A 21,202-nucleotide genomic window follows, 5' to 3' on the forward strand; every position below is an offset into this window, starting at 1 on the left:
CTGATGGGCTACAGTCCACGGGGAGTACAGGCTACAAAGAGTCAGACATGACTGAAGCAACTTAGCACACTCTGGTCCCCTATCTCCCAACTTGGAAGCCCAGTCTCTGTAATTCAGATGGAACACTTCTGGAGAAGTTCCACAATCTGAAATTAAGAGCTCCTTTCTAAGGGCTAAGTTCTGGACAAGGGCTGTGAAAGAGGGTTTCTCTGCATGGAGTCCTGTGCCTCCCAGGGGTGCCCTCAGTGGGAGGCTCTCTGTCTTCAGATGTGGGGGCCGCAGCAGGGCTCACTGGCTCCTGGAGCAGCTCCCACCCCTGCACCCGCCTTCCCCTCGGCCACTGCCGGGGACCGGGGTGGATTTCCATCAGGCCTCGGCGCTGGCCACACAGCATGGAGCCTTCCTGGCCACGGGGCTCCGCCGGACGCGGCTCTTCAGCCTCCTTCCAGCAGCCCAGGATCCTCTGCCTCCTCTCCAGGCCCAGCCCTGCTCCCCCAGGCCTTCGTTTTCTTTTGAAGAGACCTACTTTCTCTTCGCCCTTCCGAAAGACCAGCCACAGCCTCAGCCTGAAACCCCTGGAAACCCCTCAACCCGCCAGCCCGCCTGTGGCACGCCTGCCCCCCCACCTGGCCTTCTAGCCTCTCATACCTCAGGAGGGTGCTTTTCATTTTTAAATTTTATTTAAATGTAGACTATTAGTCAAATGATTGGAAAATCAATAATGAAAAATAGTTTCTTAGGGTTTTCTCCTGGTGCAGAGAGAACATACCCCCAGCCACGCTTGCCCTGTGGGGGGGGGGGAGACACGTGGCCCCCTCACTGGTCAGCCCAAGGGGTCCCCTGAGGCCGTGTGGGTGGTGGGGCCTGTGGACCCCAGCCCACCCCGAGGGCTGGTGCCCCTGGGCCTGCAGTGCACTCGGGAGAGACCGCCAGCCCTCGTGGCCTTGGCTCTGGGCCCGGCTCTGCTGGGGCTCCGCCGGGAGGCCCCGCCCACCTCCTGGCCCGTCATAAATACACACGCCGCCCTGCGCAGTCTGGGCGCCCGGCCCCGCGCAGGGCAGCAGCTCTCCGGGCCCACGCCGCCCTGCCCTCCTGCCCTCGCCCCTCCGCGGGCGGCGCTCAGGCGGCAGCCAGCTGGCCCAGGACGCGGCGGAACTGCTGGGTGCTGTGGCCCAGCTCCTTGACCCGGTCCACCATGTCCTGGGCGGCGGCGGGCGACGGGTACTGCAGGGCGGCGGCCTTGGTGGTGGCCACGATGCCGCGCAGCAGCTCGCAGAGCAGGTTGCTGTAGTGGGTCACCTGGCTGCGCACGTCGGCCGCCTGCGCCTGCCGCGACAGCGTGTCCCCGATGAACACCAGCTTGTGCGCGCTGAGGATGACGAACTTGCTGTGCGCCACGAAGATCTTGGGCGGCTGGTTGGTGGCCACGGCGGTGAAGAAAGCGTCCACGGCGTTGGTCAGCGTGCTCAGGTTGGCCTCACACTGCTCCAGGTAGAAGAGCAGCAGCTGCCGGTCCGAGGGCCCCAGGCCGCCCGGCCGCCCCGGCGCCCCGGCCTGAGCCGGCGTCCAGCTGGCCAGGTCGTGCTCTATGGGCCGCGACACCTCTTGCTCCAGCCGCTCGAACTGCTTCAGCTGGCAGAGAGGGACAGCAGAGTGAAAAGCAGGCCGCAGGGCAGAAGGAACAGAGCCCAGCGGGAGAGCGAGGGCCCCGGTCAGAGGCCCGCGCTGGCCTCCCTGGTCCCACCCGCCCAGCCTGCCCTCAGACCGTCTCCAGATAACCTTCCCACTCATCTCAAGAGGTGGCAGGCCGCGTGTGTCACAGCTTTGAAAAGACAAAACTGCTAGAGCGGGGGACGGCTGAGTGGTGGCTGGGGTCAGGGGTGGCAGTCTCCTGGTTTGGATGCTGCTGTCCTCAGACGCCATCCCTGGCGGGGTGGGGGGCGCACTGAGAGAAGGGAACGCACTCGACACTTTCTTTCCAACTTCCCATCAATCTCTAAGTATTTCAAAATGAAAAGTTAAAAAAATATTCTCCTTAACGTATGCAGTATAAAAAGATTCAAATACACGCAGTAGAGAAGAAGAGAGTTATCACCTGGAGTTTCATGCACCCTGAAATCTGTTAAATCTCTGGTGAATTATCCTTTTAGGACTATACACTGAAGTCGTTGCAGATGAAACAATGTAAGGTCTTCACAATGATGTGGCAGACAAGTTGCTGCCCTGAGAATGACTGGGGCTGAGGAAGCCCGGGGTTCTTTTTCTCCAATGAGTTTACCTGGGGGGGTTATTTTCTTCAATTTTATACATGCATTAAATCTCTCACATAAAAATGTTAAGCAAAAACCAAAAGCTCATAGTATTTGCCTATTTCAGAAAAAATTCTCACCATTAACTAATGAATATTCTACAAAGGCATTTTCCTTTAAACACAAATAGTCCCTTTCCCTCTTGAATTAGAAAACTGGAGGACTTCCCTGGTGGCCCCGTGGTTGAGACTTTACTTCCACTGCACCGGGTGCAGGTTTGATCCCTGGTCGGGAAACTAAGATCCCTCTTCCCCCACACACAACCCCAGGAAAAGATAAAAACTGGAAACATACAGTATACTATGTATACATATATTAAATATCTACCTGTATATATATATATATATATAGCTTACAATATACATTAAATATGCATACATATTATAACTTACCTTGAGCACCCAACAATAATGGGCCGTGCACTTCCTGTCAGTGAGTACACATAAGCCACGTGATAAAAAGCCCCAGCAGTAGCAGCTCTGGCCTGGGTGTCAGTGGCGTGGACTGATAAGTCCTCACCACAAGCTGGTTCTGACTGGGTGGCTGTGACCGGCCCTGCACAGACTCAGGTTTCAGGCTTTACTTTATTAGCAAACCACTGTGACGCTGACCCTTCCTAGCACTTGAAACCCTGACTTTCCCTCTTAGCCGGATACATGGTGAAACTCGCTTGGTTCTCTTGTCCAGCGTGAGAATATGCTCATTTTTTGCGGCTTTATCTCCAGTGAGTCCTTTTCAATCTTTGACAGATGCTTAACAGCTATATCATATTCTACTGTCCGAATGGCCATACTTTATTCAGCCTACACCCCACTGGTAGGTATTTGGTGGTGGTGGGGTCTCCAGAGTTTTCACTGGTGTGGATGTGGAACAACAAACACTCCTGTCAACACATTTTATGTTCCTGTGCCCCTCTCTTGGAGACTCAAGATCTTTAGTTTCTCAAACACGCTCCTTTTACTTCAGCTTCTAGTAATCTATCTAAGTGACTGACCAGGTATATGAAGAGATTTGTAGATTTGTTTACAAAAGTAACTCTGGGAACAAACTAAATGTCCACCAACACGAGTCTGGTTAAGTAAATGCTGTCAGACTGCAGCAGGAGGCAGAGAGACACATGTGGCACATGTCCATTTCCTAAGTCAGTGGAGATTCCGTTCGTAGCCAGTCATTAACACCTATACCTTGACTGCACCTGTTCTACGTGCCCAGCACCTCCTGAGCATTATATACTGTTTACTCATGTAATTCTCACACTGACCCCAAGACGGGTATAACTATGTTCCCTACTTTGCAGCTGGGGAAACGTGGCTTTGAAAACCACACCCCAAGTCCCCAGTCTCAGGGTGAACCTGGTGGGCTCTTTCTGAGACCACCCTTCCCCATGCTCAAGGAATGGGAGATGAGGGAAACTTTCTGGGTGATATTTTCTGTGTTCATTTTTTACCGGACTATATTTTAATTTTTAAAATCTTCATAATCAGAATAAAACTCCCTTTTAAAGAAATTCATTTCCTATTCTATGGAAACAAGCCAAAATATGAGGAAAATTCTAGGTCCTCAGATAAACACAGCAGTGTTTTTCACAATAAGAAAAATGGGGTACAAACTAAACATTCAACTATAACTGATGTAGGCTGACTTTAAAAATAATTCATGGTCAATATTTAATGCCACGGAAACGTCCTGAGATGAAAGCAGATGTAACTGTTTTCATTCACGTCTCAGCCATGGACAGAGGCCCCTTCCGAGGCCGGAGCAGGACTGGAAACCAGCCCCAGAGCGTGGTGACCGCCCCCGAGGGTGAGCGGCTTCTTTTTGCTTTCACACGTCTCTGCGTGTGCTCAGATACCTACCACGATGACTGACAGCAACCTAAACACGAATCGCACTGACACACGGGGACAGTAATGCGGGAGAGCGGGGCGGGGCGTGTCTGGGGAGCCCCGGGGGGCTCAGCTCGCAAGGCGGACTCTCAGGACGACGGCGCCAGGACAGGTTGCGAGCGTGGGCGCCCTCACCTGCTGCAGCTCCAGCTGGCCCTTCCCTTGCCTCATGATGTTGCCCTTTTCCAGCAGCTCCTTCTGGGTCTTCTCGAACTCTTCCTTCCCCTGGAGGGGAGACACAGCATAGAGTTGAGCCACAGCGCCCAGGCCAGGGGGGTGCAGTGAGGCCAGCAGCCTCTGGGGGCGCTGCGGCCACGCTCGGGGTGAGGACGGGGCTCGGACGGGGCGGACGCACGCCACGCGGCCACATGAGGGCCGGGCTCGGGGCTCGGACGGGGCCGACGCACGCCACGCAGCCACGCGTGGGCCTGCCCCAGGGCTGGGCTCGGGGTGAGGTAGCAGGGCCCCGGGACTCCTTTAGGCCCAGCCCTCAGACTGGCACCCGCCACGTGGCACGCATAGGCTCGGAGTGAGAACAGGGCGTGTGGTGAGGATGGGCTGGGCGCACGCCAGCAGTCAGGCCCCACTGCCCTGCCCGGCCCCCACAGTGGGAATCACGGCCGGGCCTGCCCCCTGGTGCACAGGGTCTGCCTGCCCACCCCTGCCCGCTGTCCCTGGGATGCCCACTCGGCTGACACCCGGGCCTCGGCTCAGAGGCCCAGCCGGGCTCACTGTCCCGTCACCTCGCTGTTCCCCCTCTCCTCCTGCCAGGATCTTTGCCTTTGCTTGTACTTCAGGATTCACTTCCCCAAACAGGGCAAGGCAGCAGACAAGTCCTGCCCTTGCAGGTGATCGGCAGCCATCCCTGGGGGACATTGCAGGACCTCTGATGGTGCAGCCACATGGGTCCACGGGCCTGAGATAGGGGAGGACGGGACTCCAGGGGCCCAGCTGGCCTGGAAGGTCCAAGTGAGCAGGGCACTGGGACTCAGCAAGCCCTTGCCGGGACCCACGTCTACCTTTGGCCATAAGAGCCTTCTCTGGGGGGATCAAGGTCCCCATGACAGGGTGGCAAAGCCAGAGCCCTGAGGACCAGGGGCCCTCCCCAGGGCCCAGGTGCACCCACCTGCAGGTGGACGTAGTCATAGTCCTCCATCCAGCCCCCCTCGCTGTTCTCATACTGCCCGTCAGGCGAGTCCTGGGAGGTGAACTTGGGGGGCGAGGGCAGGGGCCGGGACTGGATGCTGCTGGCCTTGTCAGTGGGGTTGGGGTGCAGGGGGCCACCCCCCTCCGGCCCCGGAACAGAGGCCTTGGTCCGTCTGAAGAGCAGCGAGGCGTTGCCGTGCAGGAAGGAGGCCAGCTGCTTGGCGTCCTCGGGCACTGCCCGTGAGCAGGCCACCAGGCGGTCCAGGTCTTCGGGGGTGGCCCCCACACCTCCCCGGCCACTGTCAAGGGCCTGGCCATGGGCCACCAGTGTCTGGTACACGTCCTCCATCTTCTGCAGCTGCCGGCTCAGCTTAGCGTGCAGCGTGCGGTCAGAGGTGTGCGTGGCGTTGCCCACTGCGCTGCGGGCGAACTCCAGCAGCTCGTGGACGGCCGCATGCACGGCGGCCACAGCGGCCCGCAGGTCTGTGGTTGGAGGCTCCTGAGGCTCGGGGGGCCCACGTCGGCCCCCGCACGCGCCTGCGCTGCCTGCTAGGTCCAAGAGGTGGGCCACAGTGGCACTCACGCCCTGCTGCAGCCGGGCTAGGGCCTCCACGGCCACCTCCAGCTCCAGGGGCTCGCGGCCCGGCACCGCCGCCTCCAGGGAGGAGGCCGACTGGCTGCTGCGGGTGCTGCCAGTGCTCGAGGCCGACAGGCGCTTGGCGTCAGCCGGGGCCTCCCTCTCGGCCGCAGGGGGCACCGAGTACAGGCTGGTGTCTGCCATGGCACTGCTGGCCGTCTCGGGGGGCAGGAGCCGCTCCCGGGGCACGTCGTAGAGGGTGCCGGGGCTGGGCCGCCGCAAGCCTGGGGGCACGTCGTAGAGGTCGGGGGCCGGGGGCGGCACGTCATACACGTCCTCGGCCGGCGGGGAGTCCGGAGGGAGCGCGGCCAGGACCAGCGGGTGGCGGGTCGGGTCGAAGGGCTTGGCTTTGGCGAAGGCGGGGGGCACGTCGTAGGTCTCCTCACGCAGCAGGGGGCCGTCGGGCACGTCCTTGCTCACCGAGGGAGGGACGTCGTACACCTGGGGGTCGAGAAGCAGGTCACAGCTGCCCGTCCACCTGCCCCCGCCTCAGACCTGCGGGTGGACCCAGGCATCCACACACAGCCTGGCGCTCAAGCGTCGCCATTCTTCCTGCAGGTTACGCTTCAGAACCCGACTCTGGGGCCAGACCAGAGCTCAAAATCATGGCCCCACCACTTACTAGCTCTGTGACCTCAGGCGCTGGCTGCACCTCTGTGCCCGGCCAGTTGCCTATGAGAGAACGCCCTCACGGGTTTATTGTGAGGACTACACGATTTAATTCTCTGTGTAACTGCAAACACTCAGGGAGAGGTCAGCTATTGCACCATTACCTCCACCACCGTCAGCATTGCCACCACTGGGATATCCTCTAGTCTGTCAGTCTCTCAGTCCTGTCTGATTCTTTGTGACCCCATGGACTGGAGCCCGCCAGGCTCCTCTGTCCCTGGGATTCTCCAGGCAAGAATACTGGAGTGGCTTGCCATGCCCTCCTCCAGGGGATCTTCCTGACCCAGGGATCGAACCTGCTTCTCTTACGTGTCCTGTATTGGCAGGCAGGTTCTTTACCTCTACTCTGTGGCAGATATTAATAGGTGGCTGAGCCACCTGCATGCTGTGCTCAGGGTGCTGACGCCCTGGTTCGACCAGGACAGTCCTGGTTCGTGCCCCAGGCCCCTTCTAATTATTCATCCTCCTCCTCCCCCTCTCAGAAGAACCCTGGTTCGGACGGTGCATTCTGTGGTCCCCCTGCTATCCCATGTGATGCTCTCAAGAACCTCCTGGAGAACACCCTGCAGGGGAGGGACCCTTTCCCTGAAGAAAAAGCCGAGGCTCGGGGTGGGTGCCTGGATTCCACCCCCATCACAGAGGTCCTGGAGGCAGGTCTCTGGAGCCCCCTGCTCTGCAGGCTCCCGCCACAGGGCGCACACAGTCACACCCAGCACCCTGCGTGGCCGCAGCATCCCGTCTGCGCTCACCGCGTGGTGGCTGGCCGGCGGCAGGCCCTTCTCCACACTGGGGGGCACGTCGTACACGTCCAGCGATGGGTCCCGGCCATTGGGACCCTTGACGGCCATGGGGGGTGTGTCGTATACCTGAGAGCAGGAGAGGCACAGTAATGCAGGGGCCAGGGCCACCTGAGGGCAGGGAGAGAGGACCCCAAGCTGCACCCCAGGGCCTTCCGGGCCGGGGCTGGGGAGCGCAGCGCCCCCACCCGCCACCAGCCTGGACACCCACCTCCTGGCTGCACTGGCCGGGCAGCAGCCCGCGCACGGGGGGCACGTCGTAGATGTCCTGGGGCCCGGGGGCCAGCAGGTGGCGTGGGATGTCGTACTCGTCCTGCTCGGGCGGGGGGGCCTCAAACACGTAGCCCTGCCCCACGCGGGTGGGCACCACCACCTGCGGGCAGACGGCCGGCCGTCACCTCGGGCCCTGGAGGCCGGCCTCCACGGCCCCAGGGCGCTGCCACCACCAGAGGTGAGCAGGACACACACGATGGCCCCGGAGCCGAGGGTGTGTGCGTCCCTCGGGGTCCTGGCCTCTCTTCAGTCAGACCGCGTGCGGGGACCACAGGGACCCACTGTTGGCCAAGAGCCATCTGGTGTGGCAGGACACAGGTGCTGTCTCCACAGCCGAGCAATCCGCAAGGTTCCAGAGGTGCCTACGCGTGGGCTGAGGAGGGGGCCGCCCCTGCCGACAGCGCCTCCCAGCCGCACTGTCCACAGCGCGGCCTGCCCACGGCAGTGTCCCCACCGAAGGGCCTGGCAGCTGCCTTTGGACTCCAGATGATGGAGGCGGTGGTGCCAGGCAGGGTTCCCCCCAGGCCGGAGGAGGAGGGGGCCTGCAGGCGATCCCGGAGGTCAGGGCCCGGGGCCTGCCTGCCCTCCTTGTCCCGCACACCTGTGGGGGATTCCTGGGAAGGGGGTCACTGAGAACTCCCAGCCCCTAGAGCCAGTGCTACGGCAAACAGCAGGACACACGCTGTTCTGGCAAGTTGTGCGGGGGTATGAGGAAAGGATGGAGACCGGAACCAGGACCCCTGTTCCCCACAGCACCACACCCCGGGGGCCGCGGAGACCACCCTCCACGCACCCAAAAGGACAGGGCCTCGGTGGGGAGGTCTTCCCTCCCGGTGCAGGGTGCGGGGTCCCTGGCCCGCTGGTGGGCAGGGCTGGGCAGGCAGCCTCCCCCTGCGGGCCTCGTGAGCCCCCGGATCTGCTGACCCGGCAGGGGCACACCTCCTCCACACGGCTCCCAGCTCAGCCCTCTTGACAAAATGCCATTCTGTTCCCTAATCAAACGGGAGGTCCGGGACGCGGTGACTCAGGGCTCCCCACGCGTCCCTGGGGGCGGTCCTTCCCAGGTTCTCTTCTCCAGCACCAGACTTGAGTGTCCTCCAGGGCTATTTTCAGACGCTGGAGCCAGCCAGCAGCAGGCCGGAGGGGGGTGGGGGGGGCAGCTGGCGGGATGTGGCGGGTCGGCGGGACCCTGAGGCGAGGCCCGAGGGGACCCCGGGACGAGGGGTGCGTCCCGGCCTCTCCCTCTGTGCCCGCCAGCACCACCGCGGGGAGCAGCCATGCTGGCTGACAGATGTCTCTTGTTAGAGGGCAGAGCAAGCGGCCACCGGGAGGAAGCTGGTCAGGGAGACCTGTGCCCCAGAGAGCCGCGGAGCCCCTCATCACAGGCTGTTGGCTCCACACCTGAGGCCCCATCAGCAGACCTGGCACCCCAGGGGTGGGGGACAAACCCAGAGCTGAGCAGGAGACACAGCACCCAGCCCAGGGCCCACATGAGCTCTCACGCACACATCTCAAGGCACAGGAGACAGACACGCAGAAGCCGAGAAAATACGCCCCCCAGCCATGGCCAGACACACATCCAGACCATTACCTGGGCAGGCGCCACAGGGCACCGTCAGGAGACCGAAGTGAGACTGAAGGCTCCCAAGACCCCAGAACCCGGCAAGCGCCCTGCTGCCTTCTGCCCGGGCCAACCACCACCGGGCAGCCTGTCCCTGTTCCGGGCAACGTGCGTCACCCCACGCAACCCAGGCCAGCCCACTCTATGGTGCCGAAGGAAGGAGGCCCAGGTCTGACATGGGTTCCCCCCTCCTGAAGAGCAAGGCTGAGCTGAGCCGTGTCTGCAGCTCTGACCCAGAGGCGCTCCCCCAGGACTGGCCTCCTCCTCTGGGGCCTCCCGGCTTCTGCCCTCGGCTTCCTAAGCCATGCCCTAGCCCCAGAGGGCGCTGACTCCCGAGGGTCCCTGACCTCCCCCGAGCCACGCAGGCCGCCCTGCTCCAGGCTGCCAACAGGTGACCATTCCTGGGCGCCTGCCTCATCAGTCGCCTTCTGTTTCCCTGGCCCCAAGGCCCCACTGATACTCTGCAGGGTCCCCCTCAGTCCAGCCAACCTCCAGCCCTAGAACCAGGGGCCTCAGTTTCCCAGGCTTCTGAAAGCACAGCCTGAAATGTGGGCACAGATGCAAGCTGCAGAATGTTTACAGTCTTGCAGTTTGTTACAGAGACACTCGCCATCAGAAACCCCTTGGAGCCTGTCCCCCAAAGAGGGGGTGACAAGCAAAACTGGGGGCAGCTGTGATCACACTTAGAGACCCAAGAAAATGCTTCTGGCATCTAATGCCAGATTTATGACCTCAAAGGCGAAAGTCTGTACCATCTGTGAGAAATGAGTAGTTCAGTAGACAAAATACGCTGAAATCCCCCAGCGGGCCCGTCTCGATTGGGGGAGCTCCTCTCCAGGCGTTCTCACACATTATGCACCTGCCCGTGACAAGCAAGCACGGCTTTCATGACTATGAAATAAAAGCAGATGCAATCGAGGCTGCCCAGGCCAGGAGCAGCGAGGCTTCTCAGGGGAGGGTGAGGTTCCTGGACACAGAGCCTTACTCCCTGGGCCCCCAGCCAGGTCGGGGCCCTCGGGGACACTGGCTCTGGGCAACCCCCACAGTGGGCAGACAGGGGGAGCTCGCCAGCTGGGGGAACCCAGAGAGCAGTCCAAGAGCAAGCCGTGTGCACGGGAGGGAAACAGGACCCACAGATAAACGTGGGCCCGAGTCAACAGCCCACAGTGGGGCCTCGCTGCGCCGCCGGGCTGGGGGGTTCCACTGTGTCCGGCCTCAAAGCTGCGCCAGGACACGCCCGCCTGCAAAGGCTCGGAAAGGAGAGAGCAGGCGGGGAGAGCGCCTGCCCGGGGAGTGTGAGGAATGGAGCTGTGTGGGTTTGCCAGAGGGACTCTGGCCTGTCCCCAGGCTCCCCAGCCAGTCTCCCCACCCCGCCCCGCGCCACCGTGCAGCAGTCCCTGTCTGGGCCGCCCCAGCCCAGCCCCCAGCCTGTCCAGCCAGGCGGCGGAAGGAGCAGGAGACGAGGGGCCTCCGCCCAGGCCTCCCAGCTGCCAGGCTCTGCCCGTGGCAGGGCCAGGGTGACACCACACGCTGGACCGCTGCCCGGCGGGCATCTCGGCCCCGGGCCGGCAGAGCACAGAGGCCCAGTGCCGTGGGGAGAGTGTCCTCAGATGGGCAGCTCTGGGCGAGACACGCACTCCAGTCCTGCTCCGTCCACGGCAGACGGGCCCCGGGGTGAGGGGCGTGTGGGCAAGTCGGGGTGCCGCTGGGGTGCTGGGCTCTCACCTCCCGTGGGCAACAAACAGCCTGCCAGGGACTTGGACTGAAAGGCCCTCTCGGGCGACCAGACCGTCCAGCAGGCAGTGTGCACCCTCAGTCCAGGAGTCACGGACAGGTCACCCTGTGGCTTCCGCAGCTCGCTGCCACAGCCCGAGAGAGGGTCGGGCGCCTGGGGGACGCGCTCACTGCTGAGGGGCCCCCGGGCGCCCCGGGCCCTTCCTCCGTGCCCTGCCGGCTGACGCTCATGCAGCCGCCGTCCTGGCCTATGGGTCCCGAGCGAGGTGGCAGAGCAGAAGGACGGAGCAGCTGCAGGCCCGACGACAGCGGAGGCCCCGCCGCCCCGCACCGCTCACCCTCACCGCGCCACTGGGCAGAGAAGTGTCGTTGTCAGCCAGCGCATCCTTCTGGGATCCTGGCCACTCCAGCCTTGTGATCCATACCCCAATTACCCGTCAGAACCTCCACCCCCCTTTCCTGGGCTCCCTGCGCCCTCCCCTCTGTGCAGAATGGCTTTATCCTGCACGGAGGGGCAGGTCACTCCCACCCCAAACCCTCTGTCCTCAGGAGGGTACCAGGCCCCCAGGGTCCTGGCTACTCTCAGGCCTCCTGGGCCAGCTCCAGCTGCCACGCCAGTCTTAGACATGCTGGTCCTCTGCCGGGAAACCCTCCCACTGGGGCTTGTCAGCTGAAGGACACCTCGTGGCCCAAGACCAGCTGCATGTCTTCTCCTGGGCAGCTCACCCCCACACCAGCAGACACGTAAACACTCAGCACTCACCTCCCACTGCAGCCCCACACCAAACGCAGAGCCGCTACGGGAACCCCCGTGGTCCCATAGGTCACACTGGCTGGGCCCTGCTGTGTCCAGCAATCAGGCCTGGGCAAGACCCCCCGGAAGGGCCGCCTGATCTCCCAGGGAGGCCTTACCTTGGCTGGCGGCTTCGTCCCCTCCCAGTGCCGTGCATCCATTGACGGGGGCACCTGGTAGACGCCCTGCCCTACCCCGGCGGAGGGCGGCACCTGGTAGGTGTCCTGGGCGGGGCTGCCCGGCCCCAGGGACACCTGGCAGAGGTCTGGGGCTGGGCTGGGGAACGGGTGATGAGGCATCTGCTTGGAGAAGGCGGAGGTCTGCTTGGCCGGCGGGGACTGGAACTGGGGGCTGGGCCCAGGGGCCTGATAGAGGCCCTGCTGAGTCTTGCTGGGGGTGGGTACCAGGTAGACACTGTCTGGCTGAGGCGGGAAGGTGGACGGCAGCATGGGCGTGTACGGGGCCGCGGGGGCCAGGAGGCTGGGCTGGGGTGGGCCGGGCGCCGCCGGCTTCTTGTCGTGCATGCCCACCAGGATCTTGAGGCGGTTCCCGGGCACGATGCCTTGACGGCCGTGGAGTGAGCAGAGCCACCAGCCGCCCAGGCCCTGCGTGTCCCGCTCCAGCACCGTCATGATGTCGCCCTTGCGGAAGGAGAGCTCATCCGGGGACTCGGCCACGTTGTCATAGAGGGCTTTGGCCAGCACGTTCTGGGGAGAGAAGTAGGTGTGAGGGCAGAGGCGGCGCTCGGCACCCGCTGCCCGCCCAGCTCCCACCCTCTCCAGGACTGGGGGGCACGTGGCTCTGGCACAGAGGCAGGAACTACGCAGGGTTTAGCGGGATCCCTGCGCCTCTGCGCCCACCGCCCCTGGCAGAACAGCCCCGCTGATGCTGGCGCTTCAAACGTGCCTGCAGTGTGCCTCAAAGCCCTCGCAACTGCAGCCTCCACACACACTCCAGGATGGCACCCAAGCTACTGAAAAAAAACACAACCAAATACTCCCAGAGTCACGCTACAGGCTGGACCCGAGGCTGGGGAGGGCAGCGATCATGACAGTAACGGCCACCACGTCCTGCAGAGAAAACAGGATGCACGCCCTGCCTGCTGCCCCGCCGGTGCGGTCAGCCAGGAGGAAGAGACCAGACGACACACAGCAGCAAAACAGTCATCGTCTGCAGAGCACGCGCCGTCCACGTAAAGAGCCCAACAAGCGCGAAGGGCCGACCTCACGGGAAAGACGTCAGCAGATAACAAAAGCTGCAAGTTATCTAAAAGTTAAGCAAGCACAGACTCCAGGAGACCTTGGAGGAGAAAATGCGCCAACTGGGCCAAGCTTACTTAATATGTTACAACTGCAATAAAAATGCCAACAGAATTTTTGGGAGAGGGAAGAAGACAATCAAAGACAAAGAATCTTTCTAGAAGTAAGTGGAGAAATAGAGGTCGGCAGGTAGGCAGGTTCGTTCTGAAAATGGAAGGCAAAGAGGCACTGCATTCTTGCCATGAGGATGGGTCATGACTCCAGACCACGACTGGGACCCCCACAGTGATGGCGAGGGCAGGACCACAACACACATGCTCACGCACCGCGGGAAGAGAAGCCCGTTTGGACACTTGCCTCACGTTACAAACACCTGTAAAAGGTACGAGCTTAGAGGTGACAGAAGAAAACACTGTCCCAGACTATCTCTGGGACTTTGGAGTGGAAAAAATTATAGAACAAAATCCCAGGAAAAAAGACCACAAAAGCACAAAATCTAAGGAAACAACAACAGAAGCAAAGATAGATTCAGGCTCACTGACGTGAATGGTTTCAGCTGGATGGGCGAATCACAGAAAGCTGGCAGGTGGCAGGCCACCAATGACAAGACGATCAAATCTGGAGTCTGGAGGGGCTCTGACATCTAAGCAGTGAAAAGGCAAAACACCAGCAGAAAACCCACAAAACACAGAGTTCTCTGAAAGGGAAAGCAGACTGGCCAAGATAGCCACAAAGGATGCGCAGGGCCCCAGCTGGCAAAGTGGGACATGTTCTTGATTCTGCCCTGAGCTCTGGCAGGGCCCGGGGGCTAGTGAGGAATGCCAGCCATGCCCGCCCGAGTTTCGGCTGCAAAGAGGCACTCTATGGCCCAGAATGCTGTGTGCAGATGTCACAGGCACCTACAGAACAACTCTACGTGTTTTTCACAGACACTTGTCCGAGGACAGATTCCAGACACATTACATTTGCATGGGTGCCTCTGGAGGAGGGACAGAAATGAGACAGACATCAGGAATAAATGGGGAAAATACAGCAAAACGGGAAGGCATCCCGTAAAGCTGAGGAAGGCCGCAGAAGGGCAGCACCATCCCCCCAGCCCTGCTCTTTACTCCAGTAATTACCCTTAGTTCTCACAGCTGCCCCAGAGCCACTGACTTGGGGCGCTGCTCTGTTCTCCGTGAGTCAGCCCCCCCGGAGCAGGGAGACACGCTCCACGCAGAGGCCCCAGGGCCCAGCGGGAGGACCCCAGTCCTGGCAGACAGCGTACTGACAGGCCTGGAACCTCCCTGGAGACAGGGAACGGGGAAGAGGGCCCCGCCTTTCAGTCCTCAGCCCACTGCGTGTGCGGGGGCAGGGCCCAGAGGTGCCCCAGGGGCCCAGTGGGAGGGCCAAGGCCAGCCCGGCCCCAGGCAGGAGTGGAGGCAGCGGGCAGGGGAGGAATGGAGGCAGCGGGCAGGGGAGAGGGCAGCAGGCAAGAGGGAAGGCAGCAGAAAGGGGCGAGGGCAGCGGGCAGGGGCGAGGCAGAGGGCAGGAGGGAGGCAGCGGGCAGGGGCGAGGGCAGAGGGCAGGAGTGGAGGCAGCGGGCAGGGGCGAGGGCAGCAGGCAGGAGTGGAGGCAGCAGGCAGGGGCGAGGGCAGCGGGCAGAGGTGAGGGCAGGAGGGAGGCAGTGGGCAGGGGCGAGGGCAGCGGGCAGGGGCGAGGGCAGCAGACAGGGGCGAGGGCAGTGGGCAGGAGGGAAGGCAGCAGGCAGGGGCGAGGGCAGTGGGCAGGAGGGAAGGCAGCAGGCAGGGGCGAGGGCAGCAGGCAGGGGCGAGGCATCGGGCAGGAGGGAGGCAGCAGGCAGGGGCGAGGGCAGAGGGCAGGAGAGAGGCAGCGGGCAGAGGCGAGGGCAGCAGGCAGGAGTGGAGGCAGCGGGCAGGGGCGAGGGCAGCGGGCAGGGGTGAGGCAGAGGGCAGGGGCAAGGGCAGCAGGCAGGAGTGGAGGCAGCAGGCAGGGGCGAGGGCAGCAAGCAGGAGGGAAGCCAGCAGGCAGGAAGGAGGCAGGGGTGAGGGCAGCGGGCAGGAGGGAGGCAGCGGGCAAGAGGGAAGGCAGCAGGCAGGGGCGAGGCATCGGGCAGGAGGGAGGCAGCGGGCAGAGGCGAGGGCAGCAGGCAGGAGGGAAGGCAGTGGGCAGGAGTGATGCAGAGGGCAAGGGTGAGGCAGAGGGCAGGGGCAAGGGCAGCGGGCAGGAGTGGAGGCAGCAGGCAGGGGCGAGGGCAGCAAGCAGGAGGGAAGCCAGCGGGCAGGAGGGAGGCAGCGGGCAGGGGCGAGGGCAGCAGGCAGGAGGGAAGGCAGCGGGCAGGGGTGAGGGCAGCAGGCAGGGGCGAGGCATCGGGCAGGAGGGAGGCAGCAGGCAGGGGCGAGGGCAAAGGGCAGGAGAGAGGCAGCGGGCAGAGGCGAGGGCAGCAGGCAGGGGTGAGGGCAGCAGGCAGGAGGGAAGGCAGCGGGCAGGGGCGAGGGCAGCAGGCAGGAGGGAGACAGCGGGCAGAGGTGAGGGCAGCAGGCAGGAGGGAAGGCAGCGGGCAGGGGTGAGGGCAGTGGGCAGGGGTGAGGGCAGCAGGCAGGGGCGAGGCATCGGGCAGGAGGGAGGCAGCAGGCAGGGGCGAGGGCAGAGGGCAGGAGGGAGGCAGCGGGCAGAGGCGAGGGCAGCAGGCAGGAGGGAAGGCAGTGGGCAGGAGTGATGCAGAGGGCAAGGGTGAGGCAGAGGGCAGGGGCAAGGGCAGCGGGCAGGAGTGGAGGCAGCAGGCAGGGGCGAGGGCAGCAAGCAGGAGGGAAGCCAGCGGGCAGGAGGGAGGCAGCGGGCAGGGGCGAGGGCAGCAGGCAGGAGGGAAGGCAGCGGGCAGGGGTGAGGGCAGCAGGCAGGGGCGAGGCATCGGGCAGGAGGGAGGCAGCAGGCAGGGGCGAGGGCAAAGGGCAGGAGAGAGGCAGCGGGCAGAGGCGAGGGCAGCAGGCAGGGGTGAGGGCAGCAGGCAGGAGGGAAGGCAGCGGGCAGGGGCGAGGGCAGCAGGCAGGAGGGAGACAGCGGGCAGAGGTGAGGGCAGCAGGCAGGAGGGAAGGCAGCGGGCAGGGGTGAGGGCAGTGGGCAGGGGTGAGGGCAGCAGGCAGGGGCGAGGCATCGGGCAGGAGGGAGGCAGCAGGCAGGGGCGAGGGCAGAGGGCAGGAGGGAGGCAGCGGGCAGAGGCGAGGGCAGCAGGCAGGAGTGGAGGCAGCGGGCAGGGGCGAGGGCAGTGGGCAGGAGGGAGGCAGCGGGCAGGAGGGAAGGCAGTGGGCAGGGGTGAGGCAGAGGGCAGGGGCAAGGGCAGCGGGCAGGAGTGGAGGCAGTGGGCAGGGGCGAGGGCAGCAGGCAGGGGAGAGGGCAGCAGGCAGGAAGGAAGGCAGTAGGCAGAGGTGAGGGCAGCGGGCAGGGGCGAGGGCAGCGGGCAGGGGCAAGGGCAGTGGGCAGGAGGGAAGGCAGCGGGAAGGGGCGAGGGCAGTGGGAAGGGGTGAGGGAAGCGGGCAGGGGCGAAGGCAGCGGGCAGAAGGGAAGGCAGGGGCGAGGGCAGCGGGCAGAGGGAGGCAGTGGGCAGGGGCGAGGGCAGCGGGCAGGGGCGAGGGCAGCGGGCAGGAGGGAAGCCAGCGGGCAGGAGGGAAGCCAGCGGGCAGGAGGGAAGGAAGCGGGAAGGGGCGAGGCAGAGGGCAGGGGCAAGGGCAACAGGCAGGAAGGAGGCAGTGGGCAAGAGAGAAGCCAGCTCCTGGCAAGAGGGCCAGGGCCGCTGCAGCCTCCAGGGCGGTGGAGAGCTCAGCGGGGTGCAGCAGAGGCCCAGGCCTCGCCGGGAGGCAGGCCAGGCCCGAGGCCAGGACTGTGCCAGGCCAGCTGTGTGCCAGCCCCTCCTCTGTGTCTCCTGGGGCCTAAAGAGTCAGAGCCTGCTCTGGACCTGCCTTGGAAGTGGGACTTGGGGTGGGACCACCTGCATCCACTGGGGCCTGCGTCTTGTCCCCTGGATTCATCAGCGGGCAGAGAAGAGAGAGAACGGGGTCTCACCCAGCTCCACGTCGGCCTTGGGGGGCCATAAAGAGCTCCAGGGCCCCAGGACCGCACGCTCAAACTCCAGGCTCAGAGTGTTGGCGGGGAGTGCACCCCCACAGAGCTAGAGGCCAGGAAGCTGGGAATCAAGGGGGATGAGGCCCAGGGAAGCCAGCCCCTGCGCGGAGCAGAGGCCTGCCCACACCAAGGGGAGCAGCGGGGTTCAGGCCCCACACAGCACCGTCCACAGCACATTAGATCAGGTCAGTTATGAACACAAGAGGGGTACATGATTCCTCAATAAAAAGTCACTTGAACTTGAAAAATGGGGAGAGAATAATGTTTGAGATGATGAAAGAATGCTTTTTCCTCCTGTTTTTCAGAAATTTGCAATTTTTATTTAATAAGCATTTTTCGGTGTGGGGGCTGAAAACACATACGTTTTGACAACCTCCTGGGCTCCACAGCAGGATGGGATGGCCCAGGCCGAGGTGGGTCAGAGGGCAGAGGCCTGGGAGGAGCCCCACAGCCTGCTGGGTTCCCAGGTCCCAGCCCCGGCTGCCTGCAGGAAGAGCAAGTTTCCCAAATATGGTCTGCAGTCTGCTTGATGGAGCACACTCTGACTCCGTCGGGGGGGCGGGACGTCCAGCCCACCCTCCCCCAGCGAGTGACCCCAGAACACGGAGCCACCCCGCTGGGTCCCCTCAGCCCCTGCCCCATGACCACAGGAAGTGCCAGCAGAGTGAGTCACAGGAAAACCCCTCCAGCCCAAGGGGGCGGGTGCAGACAGGGGCATGCCCGCGGACGCCCCCCACCTCGGAGGAGGGCCGCCCGCGGGGCCAGCAGAGGGGCTTCAGGCAGCGCTGGCTTCTCGGGCGGCTGGGGGGCTCCACCCAGGGCCAGGGCCAGCGGGAAAGGGGGACAGGGTGGGAGGGAGGGCCTGGCCCCAGGAGGGTGCCCAAGGAGCTACCGGGGCACTGTGCGGCGTGTGAACACGTGGAGCAGTCGGCCTGCGGCGACCGTACGGTCCAGGGAGGCCCGCGCCGGGCTGGGCAGCGCCTCCAGAGAGGGCACATGGCAGCAGGCGCCTGGCACCAGGAGCGCCTCGGCCTGCATCAGCTGGTGCCCACTGCCGCCCTGAGCCCCAGGGCTGGGCTCGCCACGGCCCAGCACTGCCGCGCGCCAGCTGGCCGGGCACCACCCCGGGGCCTCCCAGCCGCTCCTCACGCCCGTCCCCAGGTCTGAGCAGCAGCACCAAGACCGGCCTGGGTCTGCCCTCCCCGCACTGCAGGGAGGGTCCCCTGAGCTCAGGGCCGAGCCTGCTCTCCCAGGACGCTGCTTCTGTTTGGTGAGAGGCTTGCCTGGCCAGGTGCTGGGCCGGCCTCTGCAAGGCAGCGTGAGCCTAGCTCGACCGAGAAGACACACCACGGTCCGCCAGGACAGGGCGAAGAGTGAGACGCAAAACTAACGTGACAGGGCCAGCTCACAGAGGCCGGGCTGAGGGCCTCCCAAGAGAGACGTCTCAGGTGACTCACGAAGGACGAAAGCCAGGCAGCCAGGAAACCGTGCGGGGAAGCGTGTGTGGACAGAGGGCAGACACGAGACAGGACCGGGAAGTGGGGACAGGCTGGAGGGGAGCCAGGGCCGCGGCCTGGACTGGCAGGCCGCCTGGGGAGGACGCAGGGAGGGCCCAGTAAGCACGTCCAGTGGTGGCACGCCGTGGCAGAACAAGGCGAGACCCACCGCTCCGGAGCACTCCTGCATTGCACGCGCGCCCCCGGGCCCAGAACCTTGCTCCAGGCTGAAGAGGGGCCCGTCCACCCAGCACCCGGCCCGCCAGCCTCCGTCACGAGCCCCAGGGATGTAGAGCCGGGCCCCCGGGAGGGCACAGGACAAAGGCCCACCCGTGTCCAGGCACCCCGCGGACAGCGGCCGCCCACCCAAGCCTCTGGCCCCTCGCTCCTGACCTGGGGAGCCCCTCGCTAAATTCTACTCCTTCGGGATGCTACTCGGGTGTCGCCACCCCCAGGAAGGCGCCCACGTCCTTTCCCGGGCACCCACCGCCTGCTGCGTCCTCCCTGAAGTGCCGATCGACACCCCTCATCACTGCCCACTTCGTGTCCCCCAAACTGGGCATCCAGGACTGGGGGGTACCCCCGCACAAGCCAGGCTGAACCCGGGGCTGCTGACCTGCCGGGTGCAGGAGGGGGCGGTGCCCTGGCCTCCCTGGGAGCTGCCCGAGGAAGCCAAGAGGGCCCCCTGACACGGCCTCGCCCCAGAGGGAGGGGACAGGGGCACCACCAGCCCGAAGCAACACTCCCCAGGCAACAGCCTGCCGCCGGCGCACCCAGAACAACGGCCTGGTTGTTGCACGGGGAGCTGAGAGGCTGTCCCGCAGGCTGGCCTGGTGTGAGAATGGCCCTCGTTGTGTGTGCCAGACCCACCCGGGCCCAGGGCGCAGAGCAGCTGGGCCATGGCCTCCATCGGACGGGTGTGCCCTCCACTCGCTGCCCCGGGGAGTCCTGGGTGTGCTCTGGGTGTACCCAAACCCAGGCTCGGGGGTGGTACTACCTGGCGGCTGAGAGACTGACAGGCTCACAGTGACGACCTGACGACACAGCTCTTCTGCACACTCAGTTATCTCCTCCACCCATCGTACAGACGGGGAAACTGAGGCGCACAACCGTTACCTGGTCTGCCAACGTCATGGGCAGGACATGGCAGAGGAGCCCTGAGCTGTGTGGCAAAGCGCAGCCAGGTGGCCCCAGGGCACTGTTCAGGTCCACGGAAGCTGGGGCGGAAAGTTCACAGGCCTTGTCCCCCACCCCCCATCCCCGCCCCTGCCACACACCCTGGCCCTGAGCACAGAGCCTCACACACGGCACTCACTCCACAAACACTGGTTCTCTTCATGCATGGCCGTCTCAAGTGTGGGCCAAGTTTATCTCTGGGGTATTCTGTTTGCTTGTCCCAAAGAGACCCTGTGGCTAGTGGATACAGCCAAAACGTGTGTGTGCCACTGTGGCAACCCACACCCACAGCTCACCCGTGCCCTGGGACGCCTCCAGGAGGGCAGCCCCATGCCTAGGTCCCTGACAAGACTCCATTCTGCTCTGGGCTGCAGTGGGGCCGGGAGGACAGCACCTCTTCCCTTTCCAGGGGTCCCCACACCCCCATCTCGGACAGCTGGCCTTGGCATCGCCCAAGACAACTGAGGGATCAGGGTCTGGGCTCAGGTCTTCAGTGTTCAGCGTGAGGAGCATGGGTGAGCCCCCCACGCCAGAACCACCCTCTGGGAACAAGGGAGGTATGCCTCCTTCTCCGCCTACTGGGCAGCGCCCGAGCCCCCAACGCAGAGCAGGCCCCAGGCCTGACCCCAGCAGCCAGAACAGGTCCACAGACACAGACCGGAAACCTGGCTGTGGGGAGTCACGGCCAGCAGCTCCCTGGGGCCAGCAGGCGCCTGGACCTGGCCTTGGCTCACAGTGGCGAGAGCGGAAGCCTCTGTGTGCAGGTCCCAGGCAGGCGTCCCGGGCACGGACCCTGGAGGCTGGGCAGGGAGGGCCCTCCTGCCGCAGACATGACCTGCAACCTCCAGCACACCAGACGGTGGGGAGGGGTGGGCCTGACCCCGGGCGCTGAGGGGCCCCTGGAGAGGGACGAGAGCAGGCCCGCCGTCCCAGAGCCCACCCCACCTGCTGGCAGCTGGGAGTGGTCCTCAGGCCCTGAGCTCCGCACCACTGCCACCCGCCCAGGGAGCCGACCCAGACCCCAGACGCGCTGGGACGGACCACCCTGCTCAGTCTGGGGATTCGGCTGCTCGGCAGAGGGCCAGCACAGGCCGACCTTGACTTCACGGACAGCATCAGGCCCTGGGAAGCCAGCACAGCCACCCCCCAGGTTTGCCACCAGAGGGGCCGAGGCAGAGGCAGAGACCAGCTGGGGAGGCAGGGGCGTTGTTCCTTACAACGCCTTGGTTTCCCCACCTCGGCGCTCAAAGCCCCCTCTCCAGTCCTAAATGATAACTCTCAGTAGCC

General features: G+C 63.9%; 1 protein-coding gene across 2 annotated transcripts in view; it reads right to left on the reverse strand.

The window, feature by feature from the left end:
• Positions 1-658: 658 nt before the first annotated feature.
• Positions 659-21,202, reverse strand: part of BCAR1 (BCAR1 scaffold protein, Cas family member) — a 34,241-nt gene continuing 13,697 nt past the window's right edge. For both annotated transcript variants that reach the window (XM_061137901.1, XM_061137892.1), the window contains exons 2-7: positions 11,985-12,572; positions 7,656-7,817; positions 7,397-7,513; positions 5,322-6,419; positions 4,331-4,420; positions 659-1,632 (exon numbers count right to left, since the gene is read on the reverse strand). In XM_061137901.1, coding sequence (XP_060993884.1) covers positions 1,120-1,632; positions 4,331-4,420; positions 5,322-6,419; positions 7,397-7,513; positions 7,656-7,817; positions 11,985-12,572 — 2,568 coding nt within the window. In that variant the 3' untranslated portion in view covers positions 659-1,119. The remainder of the gene's footprint in view (positions 1,633-4,330; positions 4,421-5,321; positions 6,420-7,396; positions 7,514-7,655; positions 7,818-11,984; positions 12,573-21,202) is intronic.

Source organism: Dama dama, chromosome 4 (assembly GCF_033118175.1).
Source record: "Dama dama isolate Ldn47 chromosome 4, ASM3311817v1, whole genome shotgun sequence".
In the NCBI taxonomy this organism is placed as follows: Eukaryota; Metazoa; Chordata; class Mammalia; order Artiodactyla; family Cervidae; genus Dama; species Dama dama.